A 23,046-nucleotide genomic window follows, 5' to 3' on the forward strand; every position below is an offset into this window, starting at 1 on the left:
CCTGAGATTAACTCTTAACACCCAAATGAGACCATTACTTGAGCCTTTGGTACTATGTGGCCATTAGGATTTCCAGTGGCTGATGAAAGTTGGTATAATATCATATTTAGATCCAGTTGTAACAAAGTTCTGTAACAAAGAAGCTGTAAAGGTCAATATAAGAAAAGTGAATAAGCTACCAAAATGGCAAAATGTCATTGAGGAATAAGTCACAAAAGTCAAACAACACAAGAAGCAAGAAATTAAGCAGTCAAACACCCAGGGACAAGTCTATTTTAATTATTTTCTTTTAATCTAATTTAATTTTTACGTTTTTTAAATATAACCCATGATGAGTGCTATGAACTGAGATGTTTATGTCATTTAAGGACCAAATTTATGGCATACCTTAAATGCACACACACCCATCTGACATTATATGTATATAGCCAAATAATTTATTCAACTAATTTATCTAAGAAATAAAGCAGCTGAAATGTAAACATTACATGTCATGATGTATTTTATATATATGTTCAGTTTAATACCACAAAATGCAAGCTGAAATTTATCTACAATATAGCTTTATTGAATGGACATATTCAGTAACAATGTAATGCCTTGTTTGCAAGTAGTAGGCAGACTTCCTGTTAATGAGTATATAAGTATATAATTACTGAACAATCCTTAAGTGTGTAGGTTGTAAATTGTTATTCTGTAAATGTAGATATTATTACAATTTTAATTTTGACCATTTATATTGCTGCTGATTGCAAGGCATTTTCAAATAATGCGAGTTTGTGAATCTTAATGTTAATAAGAGAATATGTTCACATTTCTAGTAAAACACTATTAGCATAGTTTTTTGTCACTTTCCTAAATGCCTTTAATTATGTATTTATTTTTATTGATTTTAAGGATTATAATGAATAAATTACATATCAGTAACACATATGATAGTAAATCTTACTCAGTTCAGATGCCTCCTCTCCTAACCATCAACAGAGGAAAAAAAAGATTTAACATAAAATAATCACTCAGATACTGAAATATTCAAATCTTAGCAATGGCTCAACACATTCATTTCACAGAGTATAATATTAATTAATGACTGATAGATTCTGATCGACTTTTGAGTTGTTGTATAGTGAATTTAACCTTTTCACATTTTTTGTATAATACAGTGATACTTTGATAGATAAAACACCAATCCAAATTGGACAATTTTACTTCAAATGACTCAATTAGGAGGTGGCACGGTGGCGCAGTGGGTAGTTAGGTAGTTAGCCTCGCAGTTAGGAGACCGGGGTTCGCTTCTCGGGTCCTCCTTGCGTGAAGTTTGCATGTTCTCCCCGTGTCTGTGTGGGTTTCCTCCGGGTACTCCGATTTTCTCCCACAGTCCAAAGACATGCAGGTTAGGTGCATTGGCGATTCTAAATTGTCCCTAGTGTGTGCTTGGTGTGTGTGTAGTTGCGTGTGGGATTGGCTCAAGCAGACCCCTGTGACCCTGTAGTTAGGATATAGCGGGTTGGATAATGGATGGATGACTCAATTGGTGATTAGTAAATTGACTGTCTCAAATAATGATCTTTTTTTCATTATCTGCCTTTTTAAACTTTACTGTCATTTAGTTACAGTATTCCTTTACATAACATTTTACAGTACTTGAGGAAACATTTGGGTGTTTTGCTGCAAGAATTTCCTGTAAACAGGGAGCAGTCAGGCAGTTTAGGAGAGAGAAAATACCCAAATATTGGCTTTTATATTAAGGAAAGTGAAGTCATAAACTGAGAACAGGGAATCCGAGGAGTCCCACTTTGCATGGAGAGACACAATAAATTTATTGTCCAGCTGGACTTGGTGGAAGGAGCCCTTGTACCAGAGAGGCATGTCTTTGGCAAAAATTAAAAGGAAAACTGCCTTAATGAGTTCAGACCATTACATTTTGCCCTTTAATTAAAAATGGACAACCCTTTCTGAGTGTGGGCAGCAGCAGTTCACATTGTGAATTAGGAAGAGATAAAAAAGATTAAGAGAAATCTGCACTTGCTGCTTAGTAAATAATAGGCCTGTTAGCTTAAGAGCTAAATTTCTCCATTTTCCTTGGGAACTCGTTAAACATGTTAGTCTTACATCTTCTTGTTAAACATATTAACATTATATTAAAATTGTGGCTTGCAATTATTATTTTCATTTTTTGTATGTTTTTTTTTATAATTATGTATGACGTTAGGGGTCGATGTTGCCCCTTTAAGCCCAACAGACAGACAAACAGGGCACAGGTTAAAAGCATGAAGAAGTATTTTAAATTCTTCTCTTCTCTCAAGCACCACAGCCACAGTAAACAGGCAAGTAAATAAGTACAATTCTTAATAATAATAATAATAATAATAATTCTCTCCTTCACACTTCCCAGCAAGCTCTGTCCTACACCTCTTCAGCAGTTCTTTAAGTAGTCCTTGACCTGGAAGTGCTTCTGGTCTTCCATCCACGTGACTTCTTAGCACTTCCGGGTCAGACAGAGAATTAAAGTTCTTTAATCAGCCTGGAAGTACCTTGGGGGTCACATCCTTGTTACTTTCTAGTACTTCTGGGCTGTAAGGGAAGCATGACTCCCCCGATCCTTCCACAGTACCCTCTGGCGGCATCCATGACACCCAACAGGGCTGATATAGTGAACTCCAAGTTCCAGGATGCCCAGGGCACCGCTATACTCCAGAGGAGCTGCCATCTAGTGTCTTGGGGGAGGCAGTATCCTACAAAAGCTGTCTTCCCCCATCCTTTCATCTCAGGGGAGTCCCGGCCCGGTTGAGCTGCAGGCCGTCTCTTACAATTATTATTTTTTTATGCCATATGTATTATGGATAAGAATGTTTAATAAGGGGATTTTATCTATGTTATCTACACATATAAAAGGCAAAGCCCTCACTGACTCATCACTAATTCTCCCACTTTCCATATATGTGGGAAGCTGAAATTTTGTGTGCTCATTCCTTGCAGTGTACTTATAAAAGTTAGGTATGTTTCATGTCCTATTACAATACCCATGGGGGGGAAACAAGTGTACCCCCTAAACTGTATATATAGATAGGGGAAACCCCTCCTCACTATTTCTGCTACTTCCAATTTTCCCATGCTCATCCTTTACACTGTACATGTACTTACAAACGTTAAATATGTTTCATTTTGCGTTGTGCCCTGTTATGAACTTTTGAAAATATCATCTTCTTTTTGACAGTTCTCACAATTACGCCATAAGGAAGTTTAGGAACTGACCTCTCCTTTTGGCAGTTTCATTCCTTATTTCCATTAAAAGAGGATTTATTTCACGCTCAAGGGCCGCCCCCGGATCCCCTTCCTTTTTCCACATGGCTGCTGTCCACACACCTACCATGTGGTGGGCTCCCTGCCTATATACATTAATGACATCCCGTGCTCATGTGCCTCCTCACTCGCTTCCTTACTCTCTTCAGCTGCTCCCTTCTTCTTTACTCCACCGCTTCCAGCCTGTTATTGTTCGTCTTGCTTCACGTCTGCCTGCTGGTGACTCCTGCCTTTTCATTTACTCCACCGCTTTACTACGAAACTTACAACCACCAAAACTTTGTAATGGCACCAAGCTTTAGATCATATCTCTGCACAAGAACCTCATTGAGGCAACTGTCTTCACTGAAACAGGCTCAGGGAAGACTGTATTTATTCCTCGCATCCCTCTCATACCCTCTGACCTCCCATTCCAATTCAAACGCCTCCAATTTCCAGTAAGGGTCTGCTTCGCTATGACAATAAATGAGTCACAGGGCCAGACTGTAAAAAAGGTCGGCATTGACTTGACACAAGATTGCTTCTCACATGGCCAACTGTACGTTGCCTGCTCAAGAGTAAGCTCAGTAGACATTTTACAGCCTAACGGCAGAACTGTAATCGTTGTTTACAATTAGATCCTAAAAATGTGTATTTCTCATACACAACATTTACAATCATAAATTAAACACTTTATAATAATCAGATTCATTCTCAATACTAAAATAAGCCTATGACAATTACATTGACAATCACGTTACATTATTTTTAAAATGTTACCGCTGCGAAGTGCGGGTATTTTGCTAGTATATATATTTTAATAGCATTTGTGGTATATTTCAACAATGCAAACGAAAATGAGCTTTGCTAAAAGTGTGCTTAATAAGAATTTTGTGTTGTCTGCATACACAAATTAATTGTGCATTTAGAACTCTGATAGACTTTTTAACAACTGCATTTCCTACTCTCATAGTGCCTTGCAGGTACATACTGTACAACCCAGGCAGGTTAAGTAATATGGTGAAGGTCACACAGTGAGTCAGTGTAGGTGTGATTGTTTGCATTAGTGTGGCCTTCGATAGACTGGCTTTGATTCAAGAGTTATTTTCTAACTAACAGCATGTCCAAAACTGTCCAAAACAGAGACTTTGGTTTTCTGTAGTTATAGGAGTATTATTATCATGTGTACACAGCAAAGGGACATTTTTGTTTGCATGTTTAACCAGTATGAAAAACATCACCACTCTCTGGTCCCATAATAAAGGAGAATGTATTGGGACACTGTATGGAATAACCCCTGTTAAAAACGTATAGAAAAAATGATTACAGGGACATTTTGAAATTCTGTTTGAAAACAATGTTGATATTCTAAGACTTTGCCTCATTATTTAAAACCTCAGTGTAGCTTTTAAATATTTATCATTGGTTTGAGTAGTTTATTCTATAATCACATCAACTTTAAGATTTGTAGCTTGTAGAGTTGCACTCTTTTTAGGAAATGTCAGAGTAAAGAATAGCTGAATAATATACCATATTATATATGCTAAACTTGTCAACATGTACTACTGTGTTTATTTAGGGGAAATGTATAATTAAGATCACAAGAATGATGTGACAACTTTAATGCTACATATACTGGTAAAATGGAAATCAAGTAAGCAAATAAATTGTTCAGATAGTATAATTTATTTTCAGAAATAGACCACCCCTTTATTTTACAAGACACACAAATGTTTTAATTTTCATTTTCAGTTAACAACCAATGGTTAGATATCAAAGCTCAGATAACAAGATTCTCAGTGGGTGACAGGTTATTTTAAAGGCTAATATTATTGTGAACGATAAAAGAACTAGATCATTTATTGTAAATTAAAGATCTACTGTAACAGACCTACAGTAATTAATAATAGATGTATTCCATTAGAAACAAAATGTTCTCTGATTCTGAGAACATCTGGCAGCTCTCAGATTGTTTTGTCTAACATTTTGTCTCACTTCTTATAATTAGAGACTTTGTTTCAAAATTCTATAAGCTTCACAAAATGCCTTAAGGCCTGTCTGATTAATGAAAGTGCTCTGATTATTGCACCTTGGTCTGCCTTATTCAGGAAGGAATTAAACAGACTTGGAAATATTGCATGTTGTATCCATCCCTTTTTGTCATGTATCTTCATTGCCAGATCCTTCCCTTTACCTTATAGTACTTTATAATATAAATATATGAGAACAAATGCCATAATAGCAGGGCCCACAAACTTCAAATCATGTACTTGCCTATATTAAAAATGCCTCTTTGGTATTAGTGCTTAAATCAAAACTGAATATTGCTATAACTATCTTAGTATTGTGTGTGCTGTCTTGAGCAACTGCTGAGAGTGAGATTGCTTATATTGCCTTTTAAAAATTCAGGTTGTTACTAAGCCTTTCCAGTTCTCTTTCTCATTTGAGACTATGGTGAGGACAATTAATATCACTGCTATCTTGATTGCATTATCTCACCTGACCTTGGAAGAAGCCCTTAGAATGGATGTTTCATCACCAATAACTGACATAACACCAGATTACACTGTAATTTACCAGAATCACTATGTGTATATTTATTAACTGTTGTGTAGATTTTGTGTCTTTCTGTTGTAGTTTGGAATTGGTTTATTATACTCTCTGTTTATAGATTACTGTTTAAGTGCTTCAAGAAACTAACTTTAGAAAATGATATTGATTTACAGATACAGTACATGCATGATCTATGTAACCCAGGGTGTACACTGTGATCTCAGTATACAGGCCCATTTAAAATTCCAAAGATAAATAAAATAAATGTGCAGGAGGCAAAGTCTTTAGCTTTAGGGCATCCAAGCTTTAGAAAAATCTACCTGCTGGTATTAGAAGAGCTCCTCTGCATTTAAATCAAAGCTGTATCCTCATCATTTTATTGTAGCTGCTGAGGCTGTACATATTTCTTTCTCAAATAGACCTTTAATTGTTTGTAGTTGTTTTAATTGGCCATTACCTGGCCTTTACCATTTTCTTTCTCTTCTCTGCCACTTTAGTAATAATATTAAATAATAATAATACATTTTATTTAGAGTGCCTTTCAAAAAACTCAAGGTCACTGTACAATCAGGTTAAAAAAAATAAAAACATTCAATGACTAGAAAATTTAAAACCCAAATAAAACATCAGATAAAACACCAATAACAGTTACAGTGAATAACAAATGAGTTTTGAGATTAGCCTGAAATTGGTGAAGGGTAGTCATGTTCCTAAAGTAAGCAGGTAATAAGTTCCATAAGGAAGGTGCAGATCTGCTAAATGCTTGGTATCCCATCGTGACAAGACGTGCTGGTGGATTATTTAAGTTGATGGAAGAAGAGGATCTGAGCATGCGAGAGGGTTTAGTGACTTGTAGGAGCTCAGAGAGATATGTGGGGGCAAGATTATGAATGGCCTTATATGTAAGGACTAAAATTTTGTAGTTGACTCTAAACTTTATTGGCAGCCAATGAAGCTGCTGAATAACGGGTGTAATTTGATCAGAGTAGGGTGTTTTAGTAATTATACGAGCAGCCTAATTTTGAACAAGTTGAAGTTTATGTAGTAACTTTTGGGGCAAATCAAAGACAAGTGAGTTGCAATAGTCCAGGCGGGAGGTGCCCAAACTGTTGACTAAAATGGCAGTAGAGTGATTTGACAGAAATGGACGCAAGCGATTAATGTTTCGCAGGTGGAAGTAAGCTGCTCGAGTAACAGAACTGATGTGAGACTGGAAAGACAACGTGCTGTCCAGAATTATACCAAGGCTTTTTATCTGATCTGTACAGGTAACAAATGTGTTGTCTTTTAATACTGAGATCTATGATGCCTTCGCTATTGCAGATTTCGTGCCCATAAAAAGCACCTCAGTTTTATTGGAGTTCAACTGCAAGAAGTTAAAAGAGAACCAGGACTTAATCTCAGCAAGGCAATCAGTAAGTGAGGCTGGTGGAAGCGATGCAGATGGTGAAGTTGAGATATATAACTGGGTGTCGTCTGCGTAACAATGAAAGTTTATCTTCCATTTCCGAAAAATGACACCCAAAGGAAGCAGATAAATGATAAACAGCAGGGGGCCAGGGACAGAACCTTGAGGAACCCCAGATACTACAAGAGTGGGAGTGGAGGTACATGTGTCCAGCTGAATGAATTGAGTTCTGTCTGTAAGATATGACTTAAACCAGTTTAACGAAATGTGAGAAATACCTAGCGCAGATAACCTTTTTAGTAAGGTGAAGTGACAGACAGTGTCAAATGCAGCACTGAGGTCAAGAAGAACAAGGATTGTGATTAGGCCTGAGTCTGCAGCCACTAAGAGATCATTAGTAATCTTAATTAGTGCCGTCTCAGTGCTGTGAAAACATCGGAAGCCTGACTGGAATGGTTTGTATAAACTGTTAGCAGATAAATGCTGATGTAGTTGGGAAGCCACAGTTTTTTTAAGAACCTTTGAAATAAAAGGAAGATTAGAAATTGGTCAGAAATTATTGAAGTCAGTAGGGTCAACCCCAGGTTTTTTCAGTAAGGGGTGAATCACTGCAGTTTTCATAGACTGGTGAACAATTCCGGTAGAAAGTGACGAGTGAATAATTGAAACAACGAGAGGAGCTAGTGAGGGAAGGCAGGCTTTAACCAATGCAGTGGGAATTGGATCCAGGTGACAGGTTGAAGGCTTAGAGCTATTGATGAGATCCATGATTTCTGAGGTGGAGGGAAGCTCAAACATGGAAAATGAATGAGTAGGAGGAGGAAAATCATCAGTGGTGGTGTCAGTAGCAGCAGAGCCTAAATTATAATGTATTGCCTGGATTTTATCATTAAAAAATGTCATTAAGGTGTTACAGAATTCGTTAGAAAGGCAGTGCAAGGAAAGAGAGTCTGGGGGACTTGTTAGCGATCTGAGCAGGGAAAAAAGTGTTCCAGAGTTCTCCTTATTGGAAGAGATTAAGGCAGTAAAATAGGCAGCTTTAGCATGCCGTATGCTGTCCCTGTAGTGATGCATATGGCTGGAATACATTTCTTTATGAACATTAAGACCTGTCTTCTTGTACAGCCGTTCTAATTGCCGACCTTTAGATTTTAAAATGTGCAAAGTTGGTGTAAACCATGGGGCAGTGTGTGTAAATTAAACTGATCGGGTTTTGAGTGGGGCTACCGAATTCAAAATGTCAAGAAGTCCTTCGTTATAAAAGTTAACTAAATCTGGCAGAAAAATGGTTTGTAATGATTCCACAATCATACCTAATTGAAAATTGTCCATGTTGATATTTTTAAGATTCCTAAAAGCTATTACATGAAGAGGTTTGATGGTGTAGACAGTAAGACTCATATTGAATGTAAGGAGAAAATGATCTGAAGAGGGAAATTCTTCCGCAGTACAGTCATTCGGAGTGAGTCCAGTACAGCAGATTAAATCCAAGATATGTCCTTTGGAATGTGTTGGGGTTTCCATAAACGGCTGAAAGTCAAAGTTATCAAGACAAGAGATAAAATCTCTGGTCGCCAAGGACTTACTGTTATCCAAATGAATGTTAAAATCACTCATTATTATTATGTTCGAAGATAACGAGGACAAATAAGCTAAAAAAGCAGAAAAGTCATTCAGAAACTCTTTGTTGAATTTAGGGGGACGGTAAATAGTTGCAACAATGGTGGGAATAGAGCCAGCTAGTTGACAGACAAGAGACTCAAATGAACCATAGGAAGAAACTGTCAGCGGCATAACTCACATTGTCTCGCGGTAGAGTATCGCGAGACCTCCTCCACAACCAGAGTTGCGAGGTTAACAAACAAACCCGGAAGGTTGTAACGGTCAACTGAAATATGTGTATGTACCTGTAAGTTTGTACCTTTTCCCTTACTTGTTTTTGTGGTACACCTTTATGTTTACGGCTGGCCTTTATACAGAGGGAGGGGAGCACCTGGCTTGCAGGGCCAACAGACTGTACGGGGAGGAGCTATCCGAATGTAAATAGGTGGCGGGAAAAAGGGAAAGAAGAAAAAGCTAGGAGAGAGAAGGATGCCATAACAGAAAAAGGCACGAAGGAAAGGATTAACACCTCTTGGATATCGTCAGGTGAACCCGGGTTCATTTCCAATCAAATTATTTTTTCTTTCGGGAGGAAGGAATACGGGAGAGGACTTGATGGGCCAATACAAGGAACAGTTAATCAGTATATTTCCTGGAACAAGAGATATGGTCGGCGTCTCATTCCCCACTACAGACTGAGCTCAATGCTCCATACAGATAAGATTTAAAAAGACTATAAATCCATTGTTTTTTTTTTTTTTGTTGTGTTTCCATTTACTCAAGTCTTTATTAGTGATGTATGTTTTCAAGTGTTTATGTCATGATCTGTGTAGGGAGGGGAAGCGCTGCAGCTCGATAGTATGTGTATAAGGTTTTTTATTGTTGTTGTTACAGTGATCCTATGTATTGTCTTCTAATAATCATTTTTGCTTGACCCTGCTTTCACTGATGTATCTTTATAATTGAAGTGGTGAAGTAGGAAAGTAGTGTTGGTCACTCACACCCCGGATTATTTGTTTTCTTTTTCTTTTTGCTGTCTCTCAAATAGGGCAGCGCGTATTATAATCGTGCCGGATCTGAGAGCAGTACAAGGTGTTGCTTCATTGAGCAAAGTAAAGTCCTGGGGTTGCTGCCACGACTCATTTAGAGAGAGGATGTCGATGTTAAGATCCGTGAAAAGAACCTGAATGAGATGGGTCTTTCCTATGAGGGAACGGATGTTGAGATGAGCAAAGTTGATGGTATCCTTGCTGAGATGAGCAGGAGTGCTAGCCACCGTAGCTAGGCTGGTTAACACACTCGGATCCGAAGCTCTGCCAGATGGCCTCAGCGATGGACGAGAAGTGGACCAGTAAGAGGTTATTGGAGCTCGCGTATCCTGTTGAAAATTCCGGCAGGAGCCTCTGTGGATATATGTCCGTCGTGGCTGAAAAAAAATGTCTGGGAAGGTTAACTAACTTATTATAGTTAACTAACTATTTATAAAAAAAATCTGATTTAAATCCGTTAAGTAGCTCTCTTGTGAAAAGTGGACAGACAGACAGACAGACATTGGATTTTATCTCTCTATTATAAAAAAAAGAAATCTTGGAAGGAGACGAGATGTGATTTTCTTGGAGAGACACTTATATGTCCTGTGAGACAAGCCCATGCCCGAGGCTGGAAATAAAGGACAAAGAGTAGATGACAAAGTAGAAAGTCGTAAAGATTTTTAACATGAGATTCTTTCAAGTCACACCCTACTTACAACTATTTTCAAACAAGACCACAATCATCTAATCTCAGTCGTGTGAGAAGCACAGGGGAAAGAATAACAATTATGCACAATCACTAACCAGGTTTCTGTTTTCCTTCTTAGAGAGGAAGGGAACACCTCAGAACACCAATGATGTCACCTTGCAAGCCCTGCCTCTTTTGTCTCCTCTTCCATATATCTGTTCATCTTGGGACCTGCTTCTAAAAGAGACAGAGCTCCTTAATGAGGGGCATTTTTTCTGCTCTTGAATAGCTTTTGATGTCAGAAGTCTAACACAGAATTGTTTGTCCTTTTTCAAAACCTATGGACATTAAACGAGGCCTCCTTCTGGACCCACAATCCACCTTTTCGTGTTTCATTCACAATATATTGATATACTGGCCATGGGACATGAGAGGTAATAGAGTAATTTAAAAATATTTGCTATCTCTTGTTCTTCGTGTACCTTCAGTGCCTTTCCTCTGTATTTGTTTGTGTGTGAACCTCCCTACACCAGCGCTTACTCTGTCAAATGCAGTCCCATAAAGCCTGCTTCTCAAGCTGTATCATTCTTTTTCGGTACCTTTTTCACCTCTTGTCAGGTTTTATACTTGCCTTCATTTAATGGCGATGTTCTCAGCATGCCTCGTACAGCTTTACTCCTCCTCATGTGCCTCACGTTTGCTATTCCTCTTTTTCGATTGCATCATCAAAGCCAAACTGATTATGCACACCAAAGCCAAACTGACCAATCAGATTGCTCAGAGGGACTGCACACTCAGACATTAGTGGTTTATTATATAGCAGATAATACATATTACCATATTGTAAATATTTTTTGTGTATTTACAGTATCTTTATTTACTTCAATTTATTATATGTATGTATATGTAGAGGGACTAAATTGAAGGATGCAAAAGGAGATGTGGCTATGGATTCTAGCACTTGTGACTAACATGCTGCATTGTGCATGTGCAGTATTTGGCCCTATCTATACTAATAAAAGGCAAAGCCCTCACTCACTCACTCACTCACTCACTCACTCACTCACTCACTCACTGACTCATCACTAATTCTCCAACTTCCCGTGTGGGTGGAAGGCTGAAATTTGGCAGGTTCATTCCTTACAGCTTCCTTACAAAAGTTGGGCAGGTTTTATATCAAAATTCTACGCGTAATGGTCATAACTGGAAGCCGTTTTCTCCATTTACTGTAATGGAGATGAGCTTGAACGCCGTGGGGGCGGAGTTTCGTGTGACATCATCACGCCTTCACGTAATCACGCAGTACATAGAAAACCAGGAAGACCTCCAAAAAGCGCTGAAGAAAACATGCATTATATAATTGAGAAGGCAGCAAAACAATAAGAAGCGAGCGAGTGACATAAACAACCATATTTATGAGTTCTGCTACTTCGGAAACAAAGCACGATGTAAACCTACACTTTAAATTAAGTTCATAGACAGGCTGCGCTGGCGTTTGTAATTTAGTGCCTGCCCATATAAGGCCGTCCGTCAGCGGCAATCCAATAGCAAACTCCCACTAAATATTCACGGGTGAAGGACTGTGTTTATGGAGAGGAAGATGAGATGGTCAGGGTGGTGTTTGACACAAACTCAGCGAAACTGCGAGAGAAAGTTTTAAGTGCCAGGACTAAGGTAACATTAAATACAGCCATGGACATAGCACGACATGGCACCAGCACAGCTGGGAACCTTCGATGCATGTACACCGAGCGGCTCACGTGAACTGACGCAGTGCACAGATAAAAAGCAACAGTTCCAAAGAGGCTGAACAAAAACCGAATTACACAATTGAAAAGGCAGCAAAAATATGAAGCGCCTGATACATACAAGCATATTCATAAATCCAGCTACTGCGGAAACAAAGCACACGTTGGAAAAGTCAATGTCCCGCTAAAGGAAGACAGTGTAAAAAAACGTGCATGCAGTGTGTCAGGTCTCAGATAAAGAAGAAGACGAGCTGTTTATTGATGCAGTAAGAAACGAATCGATGAAAGAAACCTGTCATCTTTACAACGATTGACAAACACGGAATGTAACTTGAACACAACACATCCTACAAATACGAACCTGATTGAAAGAAATAATGATAATCAAATCCTTGATGACAGCAACACTCAGTAACACTCACAAAACAAATACTGTATATTGACAGTCATGTTACGTTATTTTTAAAATGTTCCCTTTTCTTTTCTAGCTTTTTAACACACTACTTCTCGCTGCGATACGCGGTATATATATATGTATATATATATCCCGATCTACATACTCGAATAATGGATACTTTATTCGCCATCAATGATTGTTTTGGTAAAGCCATACTCAGTGTATTCATTAGATGAACGGTAAAAAGTAAGAGCGAGGGGAGGATGACTTATTGAGGCATGGAGGCTGTAGTGCGTGTCAACTCTATCTGAATTGCGCGATCACATTTGAAAAATATATCTTTTCAAGTTCTATTTAGTCCATATGTGTCAAACTCAAGGGCCAGGGCCACATCCGCCCGGCGTGTAATTATATCCGCCCGCAGATCATTTTATATACTGTATTATTGTTATTAATGGCCTGGGTATATGAAGCGCTGGTAACACAATAAACTACAGATCCCATAATGCAGCGCTTCAGCTGCCTTGCCGAACACTTACGCGTTAATCAAGTCTAGCTTATGATGCTGCAAGTTATTGCGAAGCTAGCCACACGATGCTGGAGAGAAAAGTTGATTCTGAAAATAGAGCCTTTAAAAACCGATGGGAGGCTGAGTATATGTTTACTGAACCCGTGTGTCTCATTTGTGGAGCTAATGTGGCTGTAATTACAGAATTTAATCTAAGATGGCACTATGAGACAAAACATCAGGGTAACCTGAATGCAATGCAGAAGATACAGAAAGCAGAATAATTAAATAAGAATCTGACACTTCAGCGGACGTTTTACCGTGCACAATCACAAAGTGATTTCAAGTGAAGCTGCTTTTATGGGAGACACAAATGCACCAGTGCACCTTGCCCCACTTTCCCTGTTGCCAAGTAATGTTAAACCAAGTCGTCACTACGGTGTTCCCAAATCGCACTTTGCTGATAAACTGAGCGCACTGCGCACTGAGTTTGCACGGCGCTTTGGTGACTTTGAAGAACAAAAAAAGTCCGTCTACATGCGGCTCGAACCTTGTGCATGTTTGGTAGCACATATCTGTGTGAGAAGCTCTTCTCAGTGATAAAGACTAACAAAACAGCACACAGGAGTCGCCTCACTGATGAGCACCTGCAATCCATCCTGAGAATCTCCACAACACAGAACCTCACACCAAACATAAACGAACCTGTTGCCAAAAAGATGCCAGGCGTCCAGCTCTAAAATGACATATGAGCAAAGACAACTGAATGATTTGATTTGTTATTGCTGAAAGGAACACATTTTATTTATATTTCCAGGTTTTGTTATGCAGCATGTTCATATTTGAATTTGTATAATTTTGACAGGATATATTTTTATGGAGAGCAAAATCTTTTGGGATATTTAAAATCTAAGTTTATTTTTATATAAAATTACATAAGAGTAAAGAAATTTGAATGTTTGTTCTTTTAACGTTTACTTTATTTCTAACTTGTATAATTTAGACAGGATATATTTTTATGGAGAGCAAAATATTATAAGTTGTTTAAGGTTTGAGTTGATTTATTCACGAATAATATTCCTGTCTGTTTTTACCATTCCTACCAAAGATATTTCTGTCGACTAAATAAAAATTCCTTCTATTTAAAATTTAAATAGAACTTGAACAAATACGATAGTTCATAATATCCACGCAGACTTGCACGTAAGAGCGGGAGTCATCCGTTTTAACAAACAGCGTATTGCACTGATACGAAATAGCTGTGTGTGTATATATGTAGATATGTATGTATATGTATATATATGTTTATATATGTGTGTGTGTATATATGTGTGTGTATGTATGTATGTGTGTATGCATATGTATGTGTATATATGTAGATATATATACTGTATATGTATGTATATATGTGTATATATATGTGTATATGTATAGATATGTATATATATATGTTTATGTGTGTGTGTGTAAATATATATATATATATATATATGACAACAACACTCATCACTCACAACAGTGACAAAACAATTACATTGACAATCATGTTACGTTATTTTCAAAATGTTTCCTTTTCTTTTTCATTGCTTCTTTAACACACTACTTCTCCGCTGCGAAGCGCGGGTATTTTGCTAGTGCTAAAATAAAGGGGCTAACAATATGTATGAACAGGACTGAATTGAAATGAAAAGTTATTGAGTGCAGGATTTTATGGATTATTTTTTATAACATATTACTGTGAATTGTTTTTCTTGGATTAAAGAGTTTTGCTAATTTGGTTTGTCCTTAAAACTAAATTAAATTAAATTAAATTGATGGGACAGTTAACTTTGTAAGATGGAATGTTAAAGGCCTGAATCACGAATTAAAGAGAAAGAAAGTACCCTCTCACCTAACAGGTCTAAATGCTAACATAGTATTTTTACAGGAAACCCACTTACTAAGCAAGGATCAGTTCGGCTGCAAAAGACTGGACTGGCCAAATGTTCCATTCTAGTTTTACGAAGAAAACTAGAGGTGTGGGAATTCTCATACATAGAACAGTACCATTTGTAGCATCAGATGTAGTATTGGATCCTGAAGGGAGATATGTAATGGTCATGGGAGACTTATCTAACTGTAAAATGATCTTGATAAATGTTTATGCACCTAATGTTGATGATAAGGAATTTATACAAAATTTATTTGCATCCATTCCCAATCTGAACACTCATAAAGTTATAATGGCTGGGGACTTTAATTGTGTTCTAAATCCACTTTTAGATAGGACTTCCTCCACAGGGGGAACGCCATCTAATACTGCAAAAATAATTACAAAGTTTATAACTGATCACAACTTATCAGATCCCTGGAGGTTTTTAAACCCAAATTCAAGAACATATTCTTTCTACTCACCAGTACATCATTGCTACTCAAGGATTGATTACTTCTTTATAGACAATAACTTCTTGCCTAAGATTAAATCTTGCAAATACGATGCTATTGTTATTTCTGACCATGCACCTATGATCTTGGAGCTAAAATTACTAAGCCCCATGCACTCACCCGCAGATGGCCCCTCAACCCGCTTCTATTAGCTGACGAGAATTGTACTGAATTTATATCCAAACAAATCAAATTCTTTCTAGAGACAAATACATCCCCAGAGATCTCTGCAGGAATACTCTGGGAAACTCTTAAGGCCTTCTTAAGAGGACAGATTATCTCATATCTTTCCACAGAAATAAATCCGAGCCAAGAAAGTAGCAGAGATAAAAAGCTAAATTACTAAAATAGATGAAGAACATGCCAGACTACCAAGCGAGACTCTACATAGGAGAGGCAGGCTCTACATTCAGAATTAAACCTCTTGACAACTAAAGAAACTGAACAACTAATTTACAAATCCAGACATCATTACTATGAACATGGAGAAAGCTAATAAGCTTTTAGCTCAACAAATTCACAAGCAGGAAGTGCGTAACGCAATCTCGGTAATCACTAACACGAACGGAGATAAAATCGTCGAACACAAAAATATAATGCACACTTTCAGAGACTACTATAAATCCCTATATACTACTGAGTTTAAAGAAGACAATACACAATCTAATGCATTTCTGGATACATTACAGATACCACAAATAGACGCTTTAGTGTGGAGGAACTTGATAAACCTCTGGCGTTATCAGAATTACTAGATGCTATAAAGTCACTCCAAGGCAACAGGCCGTGATGGCTACCCTGCAGAATGTTACAAGAAATTCTTTGCTCAGCTAGTTCCCTCCTATTAGCAACATTTACAGAAGCCAGAGATAACCAATCTCTTCCACAAACCTTTCGCCAAGCACTAATCACTGTCTTTCCAAAACAAAATAAGGACTTATTACAATGTGCATCATACAGACCAATTTCACTTCTGAATAACGACGTTAAAATACTCTCTAAAATCATAGCTAGAAGGATGGAGAAAGTGCTCCCCTCGTAATATCACAAGACCAAACTGGATTTATTAGGGGCCAGCACTTATCTTCAAATCTTCGACGCCTGTTTAATGTAATATACTCACCAACTAAATCAAACACCCCAGAAATATTATTATCTTTGGATGCAGAAAAGCATTGACATGATTGAATGGAAATACCTTTTACTATATTGGAGAAGTTTGGGTTAACATTTGTGCATGGATTAAATTACTGTATACTAACCCAGAAGCTTCAGTTTGCATCAACAACATTTGCTCAGACTACTTTAAACTAGAACGTGGCACTAGACAAGGATGCCCTTGTCACCGCTGCTGTTTGCATTGCCATTGAACCACTGGCAATACATTGTCGAAATACTGATCAGATAAAGGGGATTAGCAGAGAAGGACTGGAACAGAAAATCTCATTATATGCAGATGATATGGTACTGTATATATCAGACCCAGAAAATTCTGTGCCTGCAGTCTTAGCAGCACTCACAGAATTTCAAAAGATCTCTGGTCTCAGAATTAATCTGAATAAAAGTGTACTCTTTCCAGTGAATTCTCAAGCATATAATATTAGATTAGATACCCTACCTTTTATCATTGCAGAACAGTTTAAATACCTAGGGTAAACATCACAAGTAAACATAAAGCTCTATATCAGCAAAATTTCTCCGTCTGCATGGAAAAAATTAAACAAGACTTGCATAGATGGTCAACCCTTCATCTCACACTAGCTGGAAGAATTAACACTGTTAAGATGAATATTCTTCCTAAGCTCCTTTTTTATTTCAAAACATCCCAATATACATTAATAAATCATTTTTAGGCAATTAGATTCAACAATAACCTCATTTATTTGGAATTCAAAACATCCACACATCAAAAGAGCGATCCTACAAAGACAAAAGGCAGAAGGCGGCATGGCTCTACCTAACTTCCAGTTTTATTACTGGGCAGCAAATATACAGGCGATAAGAACCTGGACACAAATAGAAGAACATACACAGGCTTGGACCGCAATAGAAGTAAAATCCTGCAGTACTTCTTTGTATTCCTTGCTCTGTGCTCCAATAAACACACATTATGGCAATATACTAATAACCCAATTGTGCTCCACTCACTTAGAATCTGGAACCAATGTAGAAAGCATTTTAAGACGGAGAAGCTTCTATCTGTGGCACCCTGCAAGAGAACCACCTCTTTCAACCTTCACAAACATATGCAGTTTTAATATCTGGAAAAATTTGGAATTAACTTGCTTAGAGATCTTTATATAGACAACGTCTTTGCATCCTATGAACAATTACATTCCAAATTTAACATTCCAGCTACACATTTCTTTCACTATCTTCAAATCAGGAACTTTGTTAAACAGAACCTTCCAGATTTTCCTCATCTTGCACCCTCATCCATGCTGGAAAAATATTGCTCAATCTCAAGGACTTAGACTCCATCTCTACAATATATAAAATCATTTTACAATCCCTCCCTTTCAAAGATCCAAGAGGACACTGGGAAGAAGATCTTTCAATTAATATATCAGAAAAGGAGTGGAAAGTAGCAATGCAGAGAATTCACTGAGCTCCATATGCGCAAAGCATACAATTATACAACTCAAAATTATATATCGAGCACATCTGTCTCGACTAAAACTCTCCAAAATGTTTCCAGGGCATGATCCAACCTGCGAACGTTGCAACCAAGTCCCAGCCTCACTAGGTCACATGTTCTGGGCCTGCACCAAATTAACATTATTCTGGACAAACTTTTTAATTACCTTCAGACAGCCTTGGACTCACAATCCCTCCTAACCCATTAACAGCTGTGTTTGGGGTTCTTCCAGAGGGTTTAAAGTGGAGAAAGACAAACAAATTGTGATTGCATTCACTACACTTTTGGCACGCAGACTTATTCTCATAAACTGGAAGAACCCAAACTCTCCTCTTTTTTTGTTTTTGTGAATTTCCCCTTGGGATTAATAAAGTATCTATCTATCTATCTATCTATCTATCTATCTATCTATCTATCTATCTATCTATCTATCTATCTATTGTCACACATGTGCGATTAGGAGGCAGTCAAAGAGCCTAAAGGTGAGTGAAACATCGCGAGATAGAGGGTTTTTGGGTATTTACCCAAATCTCTTTTGATCAACAGAAAACCTGAAGAAAAATAATCCTCCACTTCAGGGTTCCAAAACGGCCACGACGACGTCACTTCCAGTCAACCATGATGACGTCACTTCCGGCTCCATCAATTCACCTCACTTCCGTCCAATCATAATGACGTTTCCGGTTCCTGTTTTCAACGCCACTTCCTGCCAACCATTTCCTGTACCATAATCCTTTTCTGTATAAAGCCGCCATTTTGGTTAAAGAAAACTGGTCACTGTTTTATTTTTGAGACTCTGAATCATTTACATTCATTATTGTCTGGGCGACAATATATGGGGACGGTCCCCAAAACTTTGTTTTTGTTTGTGCTGTATTCTTTGGGGAAGAATAATCACCACAATTGGCGTAGTCGACAAGGATTGTTTTCGTCTGTTTAAAGATGTCGGAGGAACAGGACCTGAACACCGTTCTCAACACTATTATGGGTGACCTTCAAACCCTGAAATTACAGATGGGCGAAACAAGAACCCAAGTAGCAGAAGCCAACACTCGTGCTGCTGCTGCAGGAGTACGGACGAAGGTTGCTTGTCCACCTCCTATTGCCATAACTACACTCACGGAGTCGGACGACATCGAAACATATTTTTTGATCTTTGAGCGTACCGCTAAGCGGAACGCATGGCCGAGGTCGGAATGGGCGTACCTACTGGCTCCCTACCTGAAGGGAACGGCGCAGAGAGCCTATTATGATCTAACTGAGGAGCAGGCCGCTGATTGTGACGCTCTAAAAAAAGAGGTGTTCAAGCGCTATGGCGTATCCGCGGAACAGCAGGCGAGAGAATGGAGGGAGTGGCAGCTCGATCCGGAGAGACAGATCAGAACCCAGGGCTTTGAAGCCTGGGGGAAAGTATGTCGCTGGCTATGGCCCGACATTAATAATTCGCACAAGATGGCCGAGCTTCTAGCGTGTGAAACCTTTGTGCATGCCCTCCCTGACCATATCGCCCAGCAAGTACGCAAACAAAACTTTGAAGACATGGACACCTTAATCCAAATCACAGAGCGCCACTGGGCGGCTTGCAAATCAGGGAAATCAGAACGGTTCTCACGCCGAACCCAACAGGCACGTGGGGCAGCTCCTGAGCCCACCCGACAAGCTCCCGAGCCTGCCGTCCGTAAACGGGACAGAGGTGCTAATCTTCCCCGCTGTTTCAAGTGTGGGGAGATCGGACATCTGTCCCCCAACTGTTCCTTTGAGCCCATGGATTGCTCATTAGTTAGGGGAGAAAGGTATTGTGCCACTGTGACTAATCCTTTATCTCTTCCATATACAGGTGCAGTTATTATAAATGGCAGGAAGGTAAGAGCAATGTTTGATTCTGGGAGTAACATTTCCATTGTTGCTACCCGTTTCGTTTTACCGCAACAGTGGACTAGGATAAAAAATAGTCTAAAATGTATTCATGGGGATATCCGGTATTATAAAACTGCCAGATGTGTATTCGGTAAATCATCATCTAACGAGCATGGCCATGGCTGTATTACCGGATCTCCCTTTTCCAGTTATACTGTGTAGAGACTGGAATAAAATTACCAGCGGTAATAACGTAACTGTACCTGAAAAACATTTAGGCTTAGTAATGGAGAATACAGCTCCGACTGCCTCCACGCCATGTCCCACAGTAGCACGGACCCATACGGGTACCCAATGTGAAGAATTTGATGTCCCATCGAACTCTGCGGGAACTAGTACAGTTAACGTAGAGGACGTGGTGACCGAAACCACACCCCTTGAGGTCGCACAAGACCCAATACAAGATTTAACTGCCCAATTTCTATTAACACCATCGTCTTTTAAAAGAGAACAATGGAACGATGATTCCTTAAAAAATATTAGGAATGCAATAGTATCTACCGAGGGTTATACAACCCTGGATCCCATGCCACCGATGCCGTTCTTTGTACTTAAAAACGAATTATTATATAGAGTGGCAGAACATGAGGGAGAAGTGTGAGCTGTTGTTGATTCCACGCACTTTTCGGCGAAAGGTGTGTGAATTAGCACACGCTCACCTTCTAGGAGCCCACTTAGGCTCTGAAAAAACATTAGAGAGAATAAAACTCCGATTCTATTGGCCGGAATTAACGAGGAGGTCCAGCGATTTTGCACTTCATGTCCAGAGTGTCAACTTCGCCAGATTCCAAGAAGGACGTGAGCTCCTCTCGCTCCCTTCCCCTTATTGATATCCCTTTTGAATGAGTCGGTGTTGATCTCGTAGGACCGCTGGAACCCTCATTAAAAGGCTTTAAATATATTTTGGTGCTAGTAGATTATGCCACTCGTTTTCCGAAGCTGTTCCGCTGCGCCAGCTAATACGAAAAACATCGCACGGGAATTAGTAGGGATATTCGCCCGTGTTGGGATCCCCAAAGAGGTTTTAACGGACCAAGGGACTCCTTTCACGTCGGAGACGTTCAGGGAAGTAGCCAAATTACTCCGAATAAAACATCTGAAAACGTCTGTCTATCATCCCCAAACTGACGGGTTGGTGGAGCGTTTTAATCAAACTTTGAAACAGATGTTACGCAAGGTAGTTAACGAGGATGGAAGAAACTGGGATCAGTTGCTTCCTCTCGTTTTGTTTGCTTATCGGGAAGTCCCTCAGACCTCCACTGGTTTCTCTCCTTTTGAATTATTATATGGAAGACAACCCAGAGGGCTTTTGGATATGTTAAAAGAAGGATGGGAAGAGGAGGTCCTCCCAACTTCAAATATTCTTGAATATATCGCAATTACGCGATAGACTAGAGAAAATCAGACCTATTCTAAAAGAACATTTGGAAAAGGCACAAGCGGCGCAGTCCCGTTATTATAACCGAAACACCACCATTCGAGAATTTGTCCCGAGTGATCGTGTGATGGTGCTCGTCCCAACTTCTCATTCAAAGTTGTTAGCACATTGGCAAGGCCCTTATGAAATTAAAGAAAGAAAAGGTCTCGTTGATTATTTGGTTAAACAACCTAATCGGCGACCGACTGAACGAGTGTATCATATTAATTTGCTGAAACCATGGAAGGACAGGGACCCTGATCCCTGTCCAATCAGCCTCGTTCTTTTTATGTCATGTGCCCACCTTAATTTTGGCCCCGATTTGACATTTAAACAACGACAAGATCTCGAGACGGCTATCTTGTCTGTCCCTAAAGTTGTGGACGAGATACCTGGACGTACTGCGTTGATTGTTCATGACATTATTACTAACCCTGGAGTGATTGTCAGAGAGAGACCTTATAGGCTCCCGGAGGCAAAGAAAGCGGAAGTAGAGTTGGAAATTAGACGAATGCTAAAATTGGGGGTTATTGAGGCAAGCTATAGCCCTTGGTCTAGTCCAATTGTCTTAGTTTCTAAACCTGATGGGTCGTGGAGGTTCTGTAATGACTTTCGTCGACTTAATCAGATGCGTATCCCATGCCGCTAGTAGATGATTTACTTGATCAGTTAGGCAACGCTCAATTCCTAACTACTCTTGACATGACCAAAGGGTATTGGCAAATTCCCTTAACGGACTCCGCCAAAGAAAAAAACGCTTTTAGTACTCCCAGTGGACATTGGCAATACAGGGTCCTTCCTTTTGGCTTGCACGGGCACCAGCTACCTTCCAACGTCTGGTAGACACACTGCTACGGCCCCACAATTCATATAGTGCTGCCTACCTAGATGATGTTGTAATTTATTCCAGCACGTGGAAGGATCATGTATGGCAGGTTAAAACAATACTCTCCAAGCTAGCGTCTGCTGTTTTTTTGGATTAAGAGAAGCCAAATATTTAGGCTACCTAGTAGGAGGGGGTGTTGTTAAACCACAATGTTCTAAAATTGATGCCATTTTGAATTGGCCCCGTCCGATGAATAAGCAGCAAGTACAAGCATTTTTGGAATTGGCAGGTTACTATCGCCGTTTTGTACCTCATTTCTCAGAAATTGCTGCGCCCTTATCTAATTTAACAAGGAAACGCGCACCTTTAAAAGTGGTATGGGACATTTCGTTGATAAAGCATTCAGTGACTTAAAATTGGCCCTTACTTCAGCACCTGTTTTAAGTTCTCCTGATTTTTCTGTTCCTTTCACCCTCCAGACCGACGCATCGGTCACAGGTTTGGGTGCTGTGCTGAGCCAATGCGTTGATGGTGCTGAACACCCTGTTATGTACCTGAGCGGAAACTGCTGGACCGGAGACCAAGTATGCTGCGGAGGAGCGAGAGC

At 39.2% G+C, this 23,046-nt stretch overlaps 1 protein-coding gene across 1 annotated transcript in view; it reads right to left on the reverse strand.

Annotated features, from left to right (window-relative positions):
* LOC120528713 (transmembrane channel-like protein 1) overlaps window positions 1-9,037 on the reverse strand; it is a 98,875-nt gene extending 89,838 nt beyond the window's left edge. Inside the window, exons 1-3 of the mRNA XM_039752869.1 lie at window positions 8,557-9,037; window positions 7,853-8,385; window positions 7,522-7,762 (exon numbers count right to left, since the gene is read on the reverse strand). Coding sequence (XP_039608803.1) covers window positions 7,522-7,762; window positions 7,853-8,385; window positions 8,557-9,037 — 1,255 coding nt within the window. The remainder of the gene's footprint in view (window positions 1-7,521; window positions 7,763-7,852; window positions 8,386-8,556) is intronic.
* Window positions 9,038-23,046: the final 14,009 nt, after the last annotated feature.

This window comes from Polypterus senegalus, chromosome 4 (genome assembly GCF_016835505.1).
Source record: "Polypterus senegalus isolate Bchr_013 chromosome 4, ASM1683550v1, whole genome shotgun sequence".
In the NCBI taxonomy this organism is placed as follows: Eukaryota; Metazoa; Chordata; class Cladistia; order Polypteriformes; family Polypteridae; genus Polypterus; species Polypterus senegalus.